Genomic DNA, 14,364 nt, shown 5'->3' with positions numbered 1-14,364 from the left:
AATTTCCTTGGCTCCTCACAAAGGAATATTCTTTACCAGCTCTTTTCAAGTCTCATGTCTGGTTTAACTATCTAACCCCATAGGTAATTCTCACTCCAATGAGCGCCCTTCCATCTCATCCGACATGCTGCACCATTACAGCACTAATCCAGTCCAGTATCTTCAAAAATGCAAAATTTTACTACAACAATTTAGAACTTCCATATCCTCCTTGAGAAACAGGATGGATCTCCCTAAAACCTCCCCTTTTCCATCATCCTCTCTCTTCCTTTTTACCACCCTCAAGCTTCCCTTCAGCTCCCCCTGAATCCTTAACTGTCCTCCTTTAATACCCCAATCTCCTCCACCCCTCTTACCCACTCTTCTCACACCAACCCCTCAGCTCCCTGTAGTCACTATCACTTTAAGGCTCCCTTTAACCCACTAGGGACTCTTGGACCTGGAGTCAAAAATACAAATTGGAAATAGGCTAGATCTTTTATCCACTCAAATGAGCTTGAGACACCCAGACAGCCTGTGGTCTCTCTTCCATCCCTCACTCAAAATGTAGTCCACAGTCTCCCTGAGATTACATGTCAGGGCAAAGAAAATCCAAAAGGTCTCCTCCACAAATCATGGTGGGAAGATGGTAACCTTCACAGTGACTGAGTAGATAACCTCAACCTGCCCTATCTGCCAGAAACACAATTAAAAATAAAGGAAGGAAGAGAACGAGCTCTTCTATACAAACCATCAGCGAGCTGAAACTTTAAACTGAAGCTGTAGTAAGCTCTCTATTTAGGTGTTCCTATGTGTACATGTGTATGCATGTTATATGTATATGTGTACATATGTATGTATATATGTACACACACATGTATATGTATCTATATATGTGTGTGTATATGTATCTATATATAGAATGTGTCTATATATACATATATATATGAAAAATTACTTCCCTACCTTCAGTTGGTATTGCCAAGTTTAATTTTACATTATGAAATCCCTTAAAGGAGTTCTGAGTAGAACTGATGGTGGTGGTGGTGGCACAATTCTGTGAAAAGACTAAAAACTACTGAATTATACACTTGAATTGTATAATGTGACTAAAGCTGTTAAAATGAAAACAAAAAGTGCTCATAGAAGAGATTTCCTGAAATTAAGGAAATTAAAATTCTTAAACTTTCACAACTTTAATTACAGAAACTAACCCAAATGTTTTAAGAATCCAAGTTTAAAAACATTTAGGCAAATCTTTTTATGTGAGACTAGTTTGATATCATAGGTTTAATAAAAACAGCTATGTCTTCTGAGTTACAGGCATTAAGTATAACACGAGTACATTTTTATTCTACTTGAAAACTCTCTTCCTAAACTTTTACAGGCTTATTGACAGAATAAACTAGCATTATATCTATATCTGTATTTAGCCAAGTTGACTCATTATTCTGACAAACTGTATTTTGAAAGTAATTAAGTCTTGTAATAGGCCAACTTGAAGATCATTTCCAAAATCTTTTAGCATAAGTCTAAGGCTTTAAGTTACTAAGTTAGTACATGAATATTCATTAAATACCTAGGTCATTCCTGTGTAAGACAGAACACTGAGGCATAAGCATTTCAAGTTTATATAGGTTTCTGATTCTTATTTTCATGGCACCAAGAAGCTATGTATATTTGAGTCTATTAATAAATATATTCATTTCTGCCACACTGAGAAGTTGTACTATTTGGAAGAATATGACTATAAGTTGTAAGTTGTAAGATATATACTCATAAGCTCCACCAGTCTACTACAAAATGCTACTGCTGCTGCTGCTGCTGCTGCTACTAAGTCGCTTCAGTCATGTCCAACTCTGTGCGACCCCATAGACGGCAGCCCACCAGGCTCCCCCGTCCCTGGGATTCTCCAGGCAAGAACACTGGAGTGGGTTGCCATCTCCTTTTCCAATGCATGAAAGTGAAAAGTGAAAGTGAAGTTGCTCACTCATATCCGACTCTTAGCGACCCCATGGACTGCAGCCTACCAGGAAAATCCCTCTGCCCACGGGATTTTCCAGGCAAGAGTACTGGAGTGGGTTGCCATTGCCTTCTCCGACTACAAAATGCTGGTGTATGACAATTCACAATTCTTTACCTCATAGTTTTCTCTGTAAAATAGAAGTTACTGTAATTACAAGTTACAATCTTGTATGTAAAGGAGACCCTAATAGGAGAAATGATGACAGAAAGGAACAACTCTGTATACAAGTTATGCAAGATGTTGCTTTTAAGGAAAAAGAAAACAGTACTAAAGTAAAATGACTAAATTTTAGAATTTAGTGTTTCAGAATGAGAAAAAGGAACATATATAGAACAAAACCTGAATAGAAACAGAAAAAGTTACAACAAATTCATGAAAAAAATAATTTTGTCATCAAAGCCAGCTAAGACTTGACAGGTTTATTTGTGAGATTTTCAGAAAATCCTTCACTATCAAATATTATATTTGTATAAAACTAAAATTTGATTTTCTACTAAAATGACAAAAACTTTTTGGGTTACTGATCTGCTCTTAAAGAGGTTATAAAAGGTTTTTCTTTGCCTTCTGAATAACCAATCTCCCAGGAAGCCAAAAATTCAGTGTCTTTTCGGAATTTCCTGTACTTGGTCTTAATTTCATCACATCTTACTATTTTAAAAAGTCTTCTCTCTTTTGAAAGAGCTAAGGTTGCTTCCCATGTTCACTTTCAAAAAAAATTTGTTTCTGACACTGATCCATGATCCTATTTAATAGAATGTTCAAATTTCCTGACAGTTTTTGACATTCTGTCTTTTCAAAATAAAATACCAAATGATGTGTTTTGCACCTATAACTCTTTAGAATTTCCTAAAGGGCCCCTGGAAGTTCACAAAGGATTAATCCTTTCACCTTGTAAAAAGAGAGGCATTAAAAATAACTGGTTTATTTGATCAATGTTTTGCTTCTAATGTTATGGGAAGCACAGTCAAGTCAGAAGAGATGCTTACCCTCCCTAGATTAAATCTGCATGAGTAAAATGTCAATATGATTAAAAGTTGAATGAGGTTCCTGGAAATTTATCATTAGTCTCAGTGTCCACAACATGCTTCTACTGATCAACAGACTGAGCGGTGCTTTCTCCAATATTACACAACAGTACAGTGTCAATTATAATTTTCATTACTCTTTCTTTTATGATTTTTTTTTAGTATTATCTTGGTCATAACTTCATTTCTTTAATTTGAATACAGTATATTCTTGGTAGACCAGTGAGGGTTCTCCATCAGGGATTCACACAACTTATTTATGGAATTTCATTAGACAGATGTTCAGGACTTACTCCAGACTTAACCAAAAAAATTTTACTTGATAACCCTGATATTACTCTTCATATGCTCTAACTATATGCTTCAAGATACATTATGTCTCAGGATTACTACATACCTTTAAGTCTTCTTCTCTGCAAAGATTATATTCATTTATACTCATGAATCAACATAATATCTACTTTTTAAAAATAAGATTAATCATTATGTTTATAGGTATTTTGCCTAAAACTTCTCTAAACTTATTTTGGTGTGCATGCCATAAAAACACCCAAACTTATTTATCAACTGCATTTTTTTCTATAACAAACTCTCATCAGATCTTTCAGTTTTTAAATTACCCATAATAAACTATCACCACCACTTTAAGTCTTGTCATTACAGAGTGCTGAGTGTTGTTTTACTTTGATGTTTCTCTGAAAGCACCTGCAAATCAGCTACTGGCCAAGCATTTGTCTTCAACAACAAAACAAGTATTGCTAAAAGAGGACTGTATTCTTGGACACAAGCTTCTGACGGCATCACTTAAATAACTTTGAGACTATATTGAGTCAGGATTATGGATCCATGAGACTGCTAACCCAAGATCTAGCAGAACAAGAATTAATCACTCAGGACTGAATAAACTGACAGTGACTGTGGGTTTTAAAATACTGCTGATGCTTTAATGTCCTATTCTCTAGATATAAGGAATTTGTTTCTCTTTTCTCTTAAGCTACCTGTAATTCAATGACAATGTAAGTAACCTACAATGCAAGTTTACTTCTGTAAACGAAAATAAGACATTTATCTTTCTCTCCAATTCCATCATTCAAAAACAAAACTCAGGTATTAACTGAGTTTTCTTATTTCCATGGCAATATAGTTATTTGCATAAGTTCAATAAGAGTCTGTCCTCCAGGCTGGAAACATTATTATGCAACCAAGGCTTTGACTGGATGTCATATTTGAAAGTCATGTTCCTTTAATCTAATACCACCAGACACTTTTAAGGAGCTGTGGTTGATTTTATGGAGCAATGCTTACAGTCCTCTTGGGAAAACTAGACTGATACTTGGCTTACAGAGTTCTCAGACTTAAAGGTAAAGTAAGCAAAGTTAATTTCAGGCAGGAACCCCAGGATATTCTGGGGACTTGAGGAATTCACCCAAATCTCTAAGTACTGCAAGTGAAATCCAATGGTGAGTACCTGACTTGGCTTTCTTGGCCTCAAGAGGCTTTTAAAGTTCATTCCAAGATTCGTTATAAAAAAATCCCACTGAAGCAAACTTAAAATGCCTACACCTATATAAATAATCAGACCAAACTTACAAGGACTTCAGCCTACCTTGTTGTGGACTGAATGTTTGTGCCCCTCAAAATTCACATGCTGAAACCCTACAAGTGAATGTTATCAGGAGGTAGGGCCTTGGGGAGGTCATAAGGGTGAAATCCTCATAAATGGGATCAGTACCCTTATAAGAGTCCAGGGAGAGCTCTCTTCTCTCTGCCCTGAGAAGATACAAAGTGAGGTCTTAGCTGTCTGCAACCTGAAGAGAGTCCTCAGCAGAATCTGACCATACTGAGACCCTGTTGTTGGCCTATCAGCCTCCAGACTGTGATAAATGAAGTTCTGTTGTTTATAAGTCATCCAGTCTATATTGTGTTAGAGCAGCCTGAGTGGACTAAAACATATTCCTAAGACTGACAAATCTTGTTTTAAACAACAGTAGGACTGACCAAGTCCTCAAAATTGCCCTCGCTTAGCCACTGACTTGGCTCGACCAAAAAGTCTAACTTTAGTCAGACTTTTCTCTTTCCTACAAGCCCCTAAAGTTTGGTTAGCTCTAAATGTAAGCAAGCTTATGTTAGGTCCCCTATCAGCTCTTTCCAAGCCATCAACTGACTCTGACTGCAGGAAATTAGAAACTCCAGTTTCACTTTCCTGATCTTGAATCTGCTCACCATCACCCACTCAGCTCACACTCCTACAAAGTTCCTGCTAGACTGCTCACCCTTCTTCATAAAAATCTTTTTGTGTTTTACTTTGAAATGCCTGCAGATGGTACAGTCAGAGCTTTCTCCCTATTGCAATTATCTTTTTGAATAAAGTCTTTTCATACTCAAATCTGGATTGGCTTTTACTTATCAGTAATATGACAAACCACCTACATGCAAACTCCAAAATTTAGTTCAGTTCAGTCCCTCAGTCGTATCTGACTCTTTGCGATCCCATAGACCGCAGCCTGTCCAGCCTCCCTGTCCATCACCAACTACCGGAGTTTACTCAAACTCATGCCCGTTGAGTCGGTGACGCCATCCAACCATCTCAATCTCTGTCGTCCCCTTCTCCCGCCTTCAATCTTTCCCAGCATCAGGGTCTTTTCCAATTAGTCAGTTCTTCGCATCAGGTGGCCAAAGTATTGGAGTTTCAGCTTCAGCATCAGTCCTTCCAATGAATATTCAGGACTGATTTCCTTTAGGACTGACTGACTGGATCTCCTTGCAGTCCAAGGGACTCTCAAGAGTCTTCTCCAACACCACAGTTCAAAAGCATCAATTCTTTAGCGCTCAGCTCTCTTTATAGTCCAACTTTCACATCCATACATGACTACTGGAAAAACCATAGCTTTAACTAGACAGACTTTTGCTGGCAAAAGTCTGCTTTTTAATATGCTATCTAGGTTAGTCATAACTTTCCTTCCAAGGAGCAAGCGTCTTTTAATTTCATGGCTGCAATCACCATTTGCAGTGATTTTGGAGCCCAAAATAAAGTCTGCACTGTTTCCACTGTTTCCCCATCTATTTCCCATGAAGTGATGGGATCAGATGCCATGATCTTAAGTTTTCTGAATGTTGAGCTTTAAGCCAACTTTTTCACGCTCCTCTTTCACTTTCATCAAGAGGCTCTTTAGTTCTTCTTCACTTTCTGCCATAAGGGTGGTGTCATCTGCATATCTGAGGTTATTGATATTTCTCCCGGCAATCTTGATTCCAGCTTGTGCTTCTTCCAGCCCAGCATTTCTCATGATGTACTCTGCAGATAAGTTAAATAAGCAGTGCAACAATATACAGCCTTGACGTACTCCTTTCCCGATTAGAATGTCAAGGCTGTATATTGTTACCCTGCTTATTTAACTTATCTGCAGAGTACATCATGAAAAACCCTGGGGCTGGAAGAAGCACAAGCTGGAATCAAGATTGCCGGGAGAAATATCAATAACTTCAGATATGCAGATGACACCACCCTTATGGCAGAAAGCGAAGAAGAACTAAAGAGCCTCTTGACCTCCAAAATTACAATGATATTTATTTTCCCCTATCAAACGTGATTGGTGTCACTTTCAAAACCATATTAAGGTACAGGTGAATTTAGGTGCACACAGAAGGCACTGTGTGTAAAATTACTGTCCAGAGTACAAGCAATCTGGCCTTAGGTCAGTCATTCATCTTTCTAGTGTCAATTAGCAACTTAAAAATTCAGTATTTTTTTTGCCTAAAAGTATGATTTCACTTCACATCCCCAAGCTCCTGGCCCTTCCAAGCAAGGTATTACAGAAACAAAATTTAGCACTGAATTACTTAGTTTTCACCAAACTGAGCCCAGGTACATTTCAGAGTTTTCCAATCTCTCATGTGAATGACTTAAACCTTTTGTGAGAAAAGTCACTACTTCCACAAATAACACTAACAGCTTGAGAAACAAAAGCAGCTACTAATAAAAACAAATAACTGTTTTCCTTATATTTATGATGAATTATGTTTTAAATGAATAATCTCAAAGGCAAATACTCTATTCTTTAGGTTGCCTGGTCCAGGTATCTGACTAAATTTCCAAGTTATTCACAAGAAGCAGAATTCTATTCATTAAGGGGAGGCTCCTTTTACAGAAGAAATATAAAGACTCTCATATAAAGCATGAAACATACAAGGCAGGAGCTCAGTATAGTATTTACCCACCCTACAGGGAGAAGTCCATCAATCGAATGATTTTAATTTATAAACAAATAATACAATGAAAAAATTTCAATTAGAAATACTTTGATTATTTTCTCCATAAATATGGGCAATTTTAAAATAAATATCATAATCAACTATTTATTCTTATTTATAATAATCACATAAAAGGTTCAAGTTGTAATCCCTTAAAAGGTAAAATAAATTAAGCAGACAGAGGCCATGTTGTTTATATAAAATAGAAAATATCGTAGTATTTCATGTAGTTCTAGTTGCAGAATAATCAAGTTCAAAAATTACTGGCCTAAAACAGTGCCCAGAACATGTTTTGTCTTTCCTGAGCATTAACATTTCTTTTAAATTAGCCATCTTAACAATAGTAACTCTTCATGCAAAATCTACTACTGTCCATGCATTATGCTATCTATCCCTTTGCAAACAAACCGTAAGTTCTCACAGAAATCTTGGAAGATACTACCCCATCTAATAGTAGGAACCAAAGCTAAGAAACCTGTCCAAGGGTGCCATAAAGTGGTAGAAGACTTGAACTTGGTTTGTCAATAAAGCCTATAGCTTTCTGCTACAGTGCCCCTCCGTATAGTCTTCTCAGAATATGTTTGCGTTAAAATTTCCATGAAAAAAATCAATTTTCTCAGAGTAATTACCCATGGCCTAAACATAACTATAACCTGTTACTTATTTTTCCATTATGTTCAATTTATAAATTCACATAGAATATTTTCCATTTATATACTCCTTCAAAAAACCTTCCTTGATACTCAAAAAAAGACTAACCTTTCTGATAGTCAAAGCATATACAACTAACGAAACAGAAAAGTATTTCAGTTCAGCAAATGGAAAAATTTCAATTAAAGAAAAGAAAAATTCTCTGAAAAACTGAACCATGGGAAATTAGTTAGGCCTGATGAAAACAATGAGCTGAAACCCAAAAGTTTCATAACCAGTCAAATTATTTCCTAGCCAGATGAGCAAATCTAAAGCCAAGTAAGTAAGCAGGGATTAAAGTATCAAATTTAATTATATGAAACTGTCATCAAATATCAATTCACATGACTCACCCTAATGCTTAAAAGGCTACCTAGCTCAGGTTCTCTCCACATGTGTTCTTGGAACACAGGTTCAGCAGAATGTTACAAAATTACAGAATTCACCAAAAAAGTTCATTGTTGAGTTTGGGAAACAGTAGATTTCAACAAAGTTAAAACTGGTCTCTACCCCATAACTTCTCAGAGCCCTTAGTGCCTTAATATGAATTAAGAACCTGCATAAGAAGGATTCATTATCCTAATGAAGCTAATGAAGGTGTACAAAGATTAAATGAACTATCCAAGGTCACACAGCTAGCAACTGGCAAACTTAGAATGAGAATCAAATTCTGATTCCCACTCTAAAATTCATTCTATCTTCCTAAGATCTCATTATACTGGATATTAAGCAATTTGCCAAGGACCACTCCTATAAAAATTTGAGATGGAAAACACTAGTGGCTTGTGCTGACAGTATTTACCACCACCCCGCCAAAACAAATTAACAACAACAAAAAAAGATAAGTAGCAAAGGATTCTTACAAAACAACAAAGTCTTCTCAAAATATGCTGGGACACAGTATTTATAAAATTTACACACCTATGGTACTCCGAAACTTATCAGTTCAGTTCAGTTGCTCAGTCGTGTCTGACTCTTTTCGACCCCATGAATCGCAGCACGCCAGACCTCCCTGTCTATCACCAACTCCCGGAGTTCACTCAAACTCACGTCCATCAAGTCAGTGATGCCATCCAGCCATCTCATCCTCTGTCGTCCCCTTCTCCTGCCCCCAATCCCTCCCAGCATCAGAGTCTTTTCCAATGAGTCAACTCTTCGCATAAGGTGGCCAAAGTACTAGAGTTTCAGCTTTAGCATCATTCCTTCCAAAGAACACCCAGAACTGATCTCCTTTAGAATGGACTGGTTGGATCTCCTTGCAGTCCAAGGGACTCTCAAGAGTCTTCTCCAACATCACAGTTCAAAAGCATCAATTCTTCAGCGCTCAGTCCAACTCTCACACCCATACATGACTACTGGAAAAACCATAGCCTTGACTAGACGGACCTTTGTTGGCAAAGTAATATCTCTGCTTTTGAATATGCTATCTAGGTTGGTCATCACTTTCCTTTCCCAGGAAATCAAAGCTATAATCTTTTCTAACTAGTAACTGGATGGAAGTTAAGGATGGCAACCTAGATGGTGAAGTCCATCAGAGCAGGGCCCATGTTGATTTTGCTCACCAATGTACCATCGGAGTCTGATACACAGTAGATATTCCATAGCTAATTGCTGAAAGAATGAACAATAAATCCATGCTCTAATATTAATCAGCTGTAAGATTTTGATCAAGTTATAATCTCTCTGAATTTGAGTTTCCCCACTTGCAAATGAAGTGGTTAGACCAGAAGGATCAAAATCTTTAAGAACTTGTGAATCTCATAGAAATTAAATCTCAAATCCCTGGCATTTGAGGATATGTCCACCATCGAAAATTGTAACAAAAAATAACATTTGCAAATCACTTTATATTCAGTATTTCATTTAATATGCCCAACAAATTTGCAAACTAGCTTGGTAATACTACCCACATTTTACAGATAAAGAAACTGGAGCCCAGAGAAACTAACTAGATCAGAATCATAAGGTTATTTGGTAGTGACACACAGACTTTAGGAGAAGGCAATGGCACCCCACTCCGGTACTCCTGCCTGGAAAATCCCATGGACGGAGGAGCCTGGTAGGCTGCAGTCCATGGGGTCGCTAAGAGTTGGACACAACTGAGCGACTTCACTTTCACTTTTCACTTTTATGCACTGGAGAAGGAAATGGCAACCCATTCCAGTGCTCTTGCCTGGAGAATCTCAGGGAAAAGATTCCGAGTCTACGGGGTTGCACATAGTCAGACACGACTGAAGCGACTTAGCAGCAGCAGCATGGACTTTAAACTCAAGGTTTGGGTGCTGAAGTCCTCCAATCTTTCCATTACACTTTGTCCTCTGATGACAGGGATGAGGACACAGTACAGATAATGACAGCATTTTTCCCGGCTTTCAGCTATTGATTTAACTGGGCCAGAGGACCAAAGGTCTCCCAAACTCTCCCATCATCCCATCTTCCCAATGTTAAACCTCCAACTCTTCTGTGAAGAAAAGTGATCTTAATACAACAAAGTAATCACGTTTCTCCCTGGAGTTCAAGATTAACTAATAACACAATTTTAACAGAGAATGACATTATCAGGGAACGAGAAGAACCTAAATTATGAATAAAAATCTTTCACAGTAAAAAGAGTTTTAGTTCAAATATATACCCATGGTTAACTATGTTAAATTCAAAGGCCACCTTAAACCATGATTAGACTGTATTTAAATTAAGAGCTTCACTTTCAGAAATTCTATTGGTGGAAATGAGGCAATTTGAACTATTAACTTTTCTAGGTCTTCTTATATAATATCATACTTCATAATATTATTTCAAGTGTAACTTCTCTTAACTCCAATAATGAATAAACTCAATTCTGGGCTCAATCCTGGTGTCAAACAAGTGGCATTTACAACATAACCTTCTCTTCCAAGAAATACAATTGGGCAACCAGAAGCATCTGGGTAATGGAATGCAATTTCACCAAGGCTTTAACCCAACAGGGGACTCTATTTGTTAATTCTATTAGCCTTCTGTTTTAAAAATACATCCATATTCTATGTCAAATAAAATTGTTTCTCACAACTATAGCAAAATCCCCTTCAATAGGGACTATATCATACTAAAATAAACATATACTTACTAGACCTCTCAAGTACATACCACTACATTCAATTCTCTGCCAAGAAAATAAAATAAGCACTAGCTTTCTAAAGTTTACACGTGGAAATAGTTTAGAATATGCTTACAGTGAGTTGTAATTAAGTATAAGTAGATAAAATAGGCAGACCTAATAATCCTGCTGTTGCGGCTGCTGTTTAGTCACTTCAGTTGTGTCCCAGTTAAATCAACAGCTCTTTTGCGACCCCCAAGGACTGTAGCCTGCCAGACTCCTCGGTCCATGGGATTTCCCAGGCAAGAACACTGGAGTGGGTTGCCATTTCCTTCTCCAGGGGATCTCCCTGAATAATCCTGAAGTGTAACTACAGAAAAAAATTCCTCCTCCAAAACAATGTCAATCACACTCATCCAATAAACATATACTCAGAAATGGCATATCTGGCTCATTTATAACACAAGACTGTTACTACTGTGTTCTGGAAACTTCAGTAAGTGTGCACACTGAACATAAAATTTAGCCTATTAAATTAACAGCTAAAAATCTCCTTAGACCCAAGAGGCCTGAAAAGAACTGACCACAACACAAGTGAGAATTGTTAACTGACACCAAAGCTTCAAGTCATTCCATCAATTGGTACTTAAATTCCTCTGCTGGTAAATGCCCCATAGCATCAGAGTCATCACCACTTCACCACTGATGTGAGAAGAGCTGTTGAAATCTCGCGGGCCAGTCAAAAACCTCAGTGAACTGTCACAAAATAAAAGTCGCAGGATATGTGACAGCTTCGCAGGTCAATCTAAAAAACAAAACCTGGGACCACCGAATTTACGCGATTCTCTATTCTCGGGGCAGATTACCTAGAATAGGGCAGATTACCTAGAATAGCCTATTTACCAACGTGCCACGCAGTCTCCAGGGGAGCGCAGCAGATGATAACTTAGGTCCCAGGACAGGCTCCTCTCCACCAAGGATGACTTTCCTACTTGGTGCCAACTGTACACTTGCATGCTCCGAAAATAGGGGCAAGTCCTGAATGCCAGAGGTTGCAAGGGCAACGTTTCTATTTTATTACGGACTGGAGCCCAGGCGATTCCCCAAGGCTGAAAACACTCGACCTATAACCTCGGAGTCCCTTTCCAACTGTGCTCTCACCCACGATCATTACATCCTCCACGGAAACCAGTTATTAGTTGTTACAAGGCCTGGAAAAAATAGTAAGAGGGTTCTAAAAGTTCACGGGACCCACAGGGAAAAGGTGGGGGCTTGGAGGGAGAAATCCAAACGCTGAAGCATCTTGGGCTCCAACGTTCCGAGAGCCAAAATCCATACAAAGCCCCTCGTCCCCGGTGACTGCAGGCAGGGGACCCACCGATCTCCAGTCACTCGGACAGGATGGGGCTCCGAGGGCAGGTCATCCCGCCAGGCAGCCCGGACCAACGCTCTGTCCGGACGCGGTGGGCCAAGCGAGGCGGGGGCTGCAGCGTGGCCGGGCGGAGCGCGCAGCCCCTTCTCCCGGGCCCCTTGCTCCCTCCTTCCCCACCACCAGGCCTCTCCCGACTCCTCTTCCCCAGCTTCGCCTCCCCTCCTCCAATCCCCCCCCGCAGACACAACAGACCGAGACGCCCTCCTTCCCCCCGCAAATCCCACCAACTTTCTCGTCCCCCCGCTTTCTCTCCCACCTCTCAGGAGCACGCAGAAACTGCAGGCCAGGAGGCTCCTCAGGACGGCCCCCATCTTCCCTTCTCGCGTTCGCTTCTCTCACCGGCGAGGGGCGGCCCGAATAGGGGGAGGCGAGGAGCCGGGGCGGCCGCCGCAGCGGCAGGTCTGCACGCTCATGCTTCCCAGCTTTCCAGAGAGAGAAGAAAGAAAAGGGGGGCCCGTCAAGGCTCCGCGCGCGCCGCCGCCGCCGCCGCCCTCTCTACCGCGCCGCGCCGCCCGGAGCTCGCGCGACGCCAGCGTCTGCTTCCATCCCGCCGCCTCCTCCCCCGGCGCCCCGCTTCCCCCGCGCAGCTCCTCATTCAGCCTCTTCCTCTCACGCAGCGGCGCAGGGATACGCCTCCCGCCGTCACGGATCGCCGCCGAGGTCTCCCTGCGCGCGGGCGAGCGCTCCCCTCCCTCGGCGCCGCCTCCCGGGCAGGTTAGAAAAGGAGAGGAGGCCGTGCGCACAGCCTCGGCGAGGAGACCCCGGGAGATCTGCGGGGCCAGTAGAGGCGGGCTGGAGGGGAAAGGCCGCCCGGCGGCGCATTCCGAAGGGATTCTTTCCCGGGCCGGCCCCTTCAGCCCTCCCCGCGGAGGGCGTGAAGCAACGTTGAATAACATCGGGAGCCGGCGTGGTCGGGACTACTTTCTGCGGCTCGGCCCGGCAGCCGCTTGCGCCGCTCTTTGTGCGGCCGCCGCCGGCCGAGCCAGGTGGGGCTCCCGGTCCACGCTGGCCGCCACCTGGGCCGGGGCCGGGGCTGCAGGAGATGGCTGGCTGGGTCTGCAGAGCTGCAGGTCCACGCTCAGAGATTCACCTAGATCCCGATACGAGGCATGAGTTTAGTCCCAGGGTTGGAAATCTGTTTAAGCATCTTTTTTTTTTTTTTTTTTTTAAGGAAAATAACTAATATTGCTTCCATCGGCTTTCAACATGGATATGGTGAAGGGTATTCAAACGCCAACAGAAAACTGAATTTTTTTACATTTTCTCCCGGTTTCCCAGAACTACAGACTGCCCCCCAAAATTAAGTCCGACAAGGACTAAAGGATTTCTAAACCGGCAGATAAAATTCCAAGATATATGCGTCAGCACCTAACAGAGTAAAGGGACGGTGGGCAGAACGGTGCTAGGATTTTGCAAACTGCGTTTAGTGATGAATGTCTGGCATGTTTTGACGATCCGCTCTCAGATTGAGGAGGAAAAGATTCCTCGGAATCTCAGACTCGATTTTGCACAGCCTCTGGCCGGCTGCTCGCCGCCTTGCACTGGGCGTTCGGGAGTAACGGCCCAGAAGCCCTTGGAATCACGTGGCAGCTTCGGGGTGGGGAAGGGATAGGGTGAAGTTGGGATGGCACCACTGAGAGTTAACCTAAAGGAGCCATCAGCAGCATTCTACCCACCTGTCACTCACCCTTACCTGTGGGCAGGTGGCGCGGAGTTGGAGCTACTCCAGCAGTGGTACTCAATATCGTAGTAACACTGAAGTTCACCAAGTGCTGCTCACACTCAGATTTGACGCTCATAACTACCCTGGGGTAAGACAGGTTGTGTCACTTGGCATCCTCATTGCATCAGAGGAGGAAAATGGGAACCTAGGGGATTCAATGAT

General features: G+C 41.2%; 1 protein-coding gene across 5 annotated transcripts in view; it reads right to left on the bottom strand.

The window, feature by feature from the left end:
* The window catches only part of LRP6 (LDL receptor related protein 6), a 179,818-nt gene extending 166,437 nt beyond the window's left edge, over window positions 1-13,381 (bottom strand). For all 5 annotated transcript variants that reach the window (XM_086401981.1, XM_086401983.1, XM_086401982.1 and 2 more), the window contains exon 1: window positions 12,736-13,381. In XM_086401981.1, coding sequence (XP_086258107.1) covers window positions 12,736-12,790 — 55 coding nt within the window. In that variant the 5' untranslated portion in view covers window positions 12,791-13,381. The remainder of the gene's footprint in view (window positions 1-12,735) is intronic.
* Window positions 13,382-14,364: the final 983 nt, after the last annotated feature.

This window comes from Bos grunniens, chromosome 5 (assembly GCF_055505025.1).
Source record: "Bos grunniens cultivar Pamir isolate PY7600 chromosome 5, Bosgru_T2T1.0, whole genome shotgun sequence".
Taxonomy (NCBI): Eukaryota; Metazoa; Chordata; class Mammalia; order Artiodactyla; family Bovidae; genus Bos; species Bos grunniens.
The sequence above is the reverse complement of the archived record's forward strand: the minus strand, read 5'-3'. Positions and strand labels throughout refer to the sequence as shown.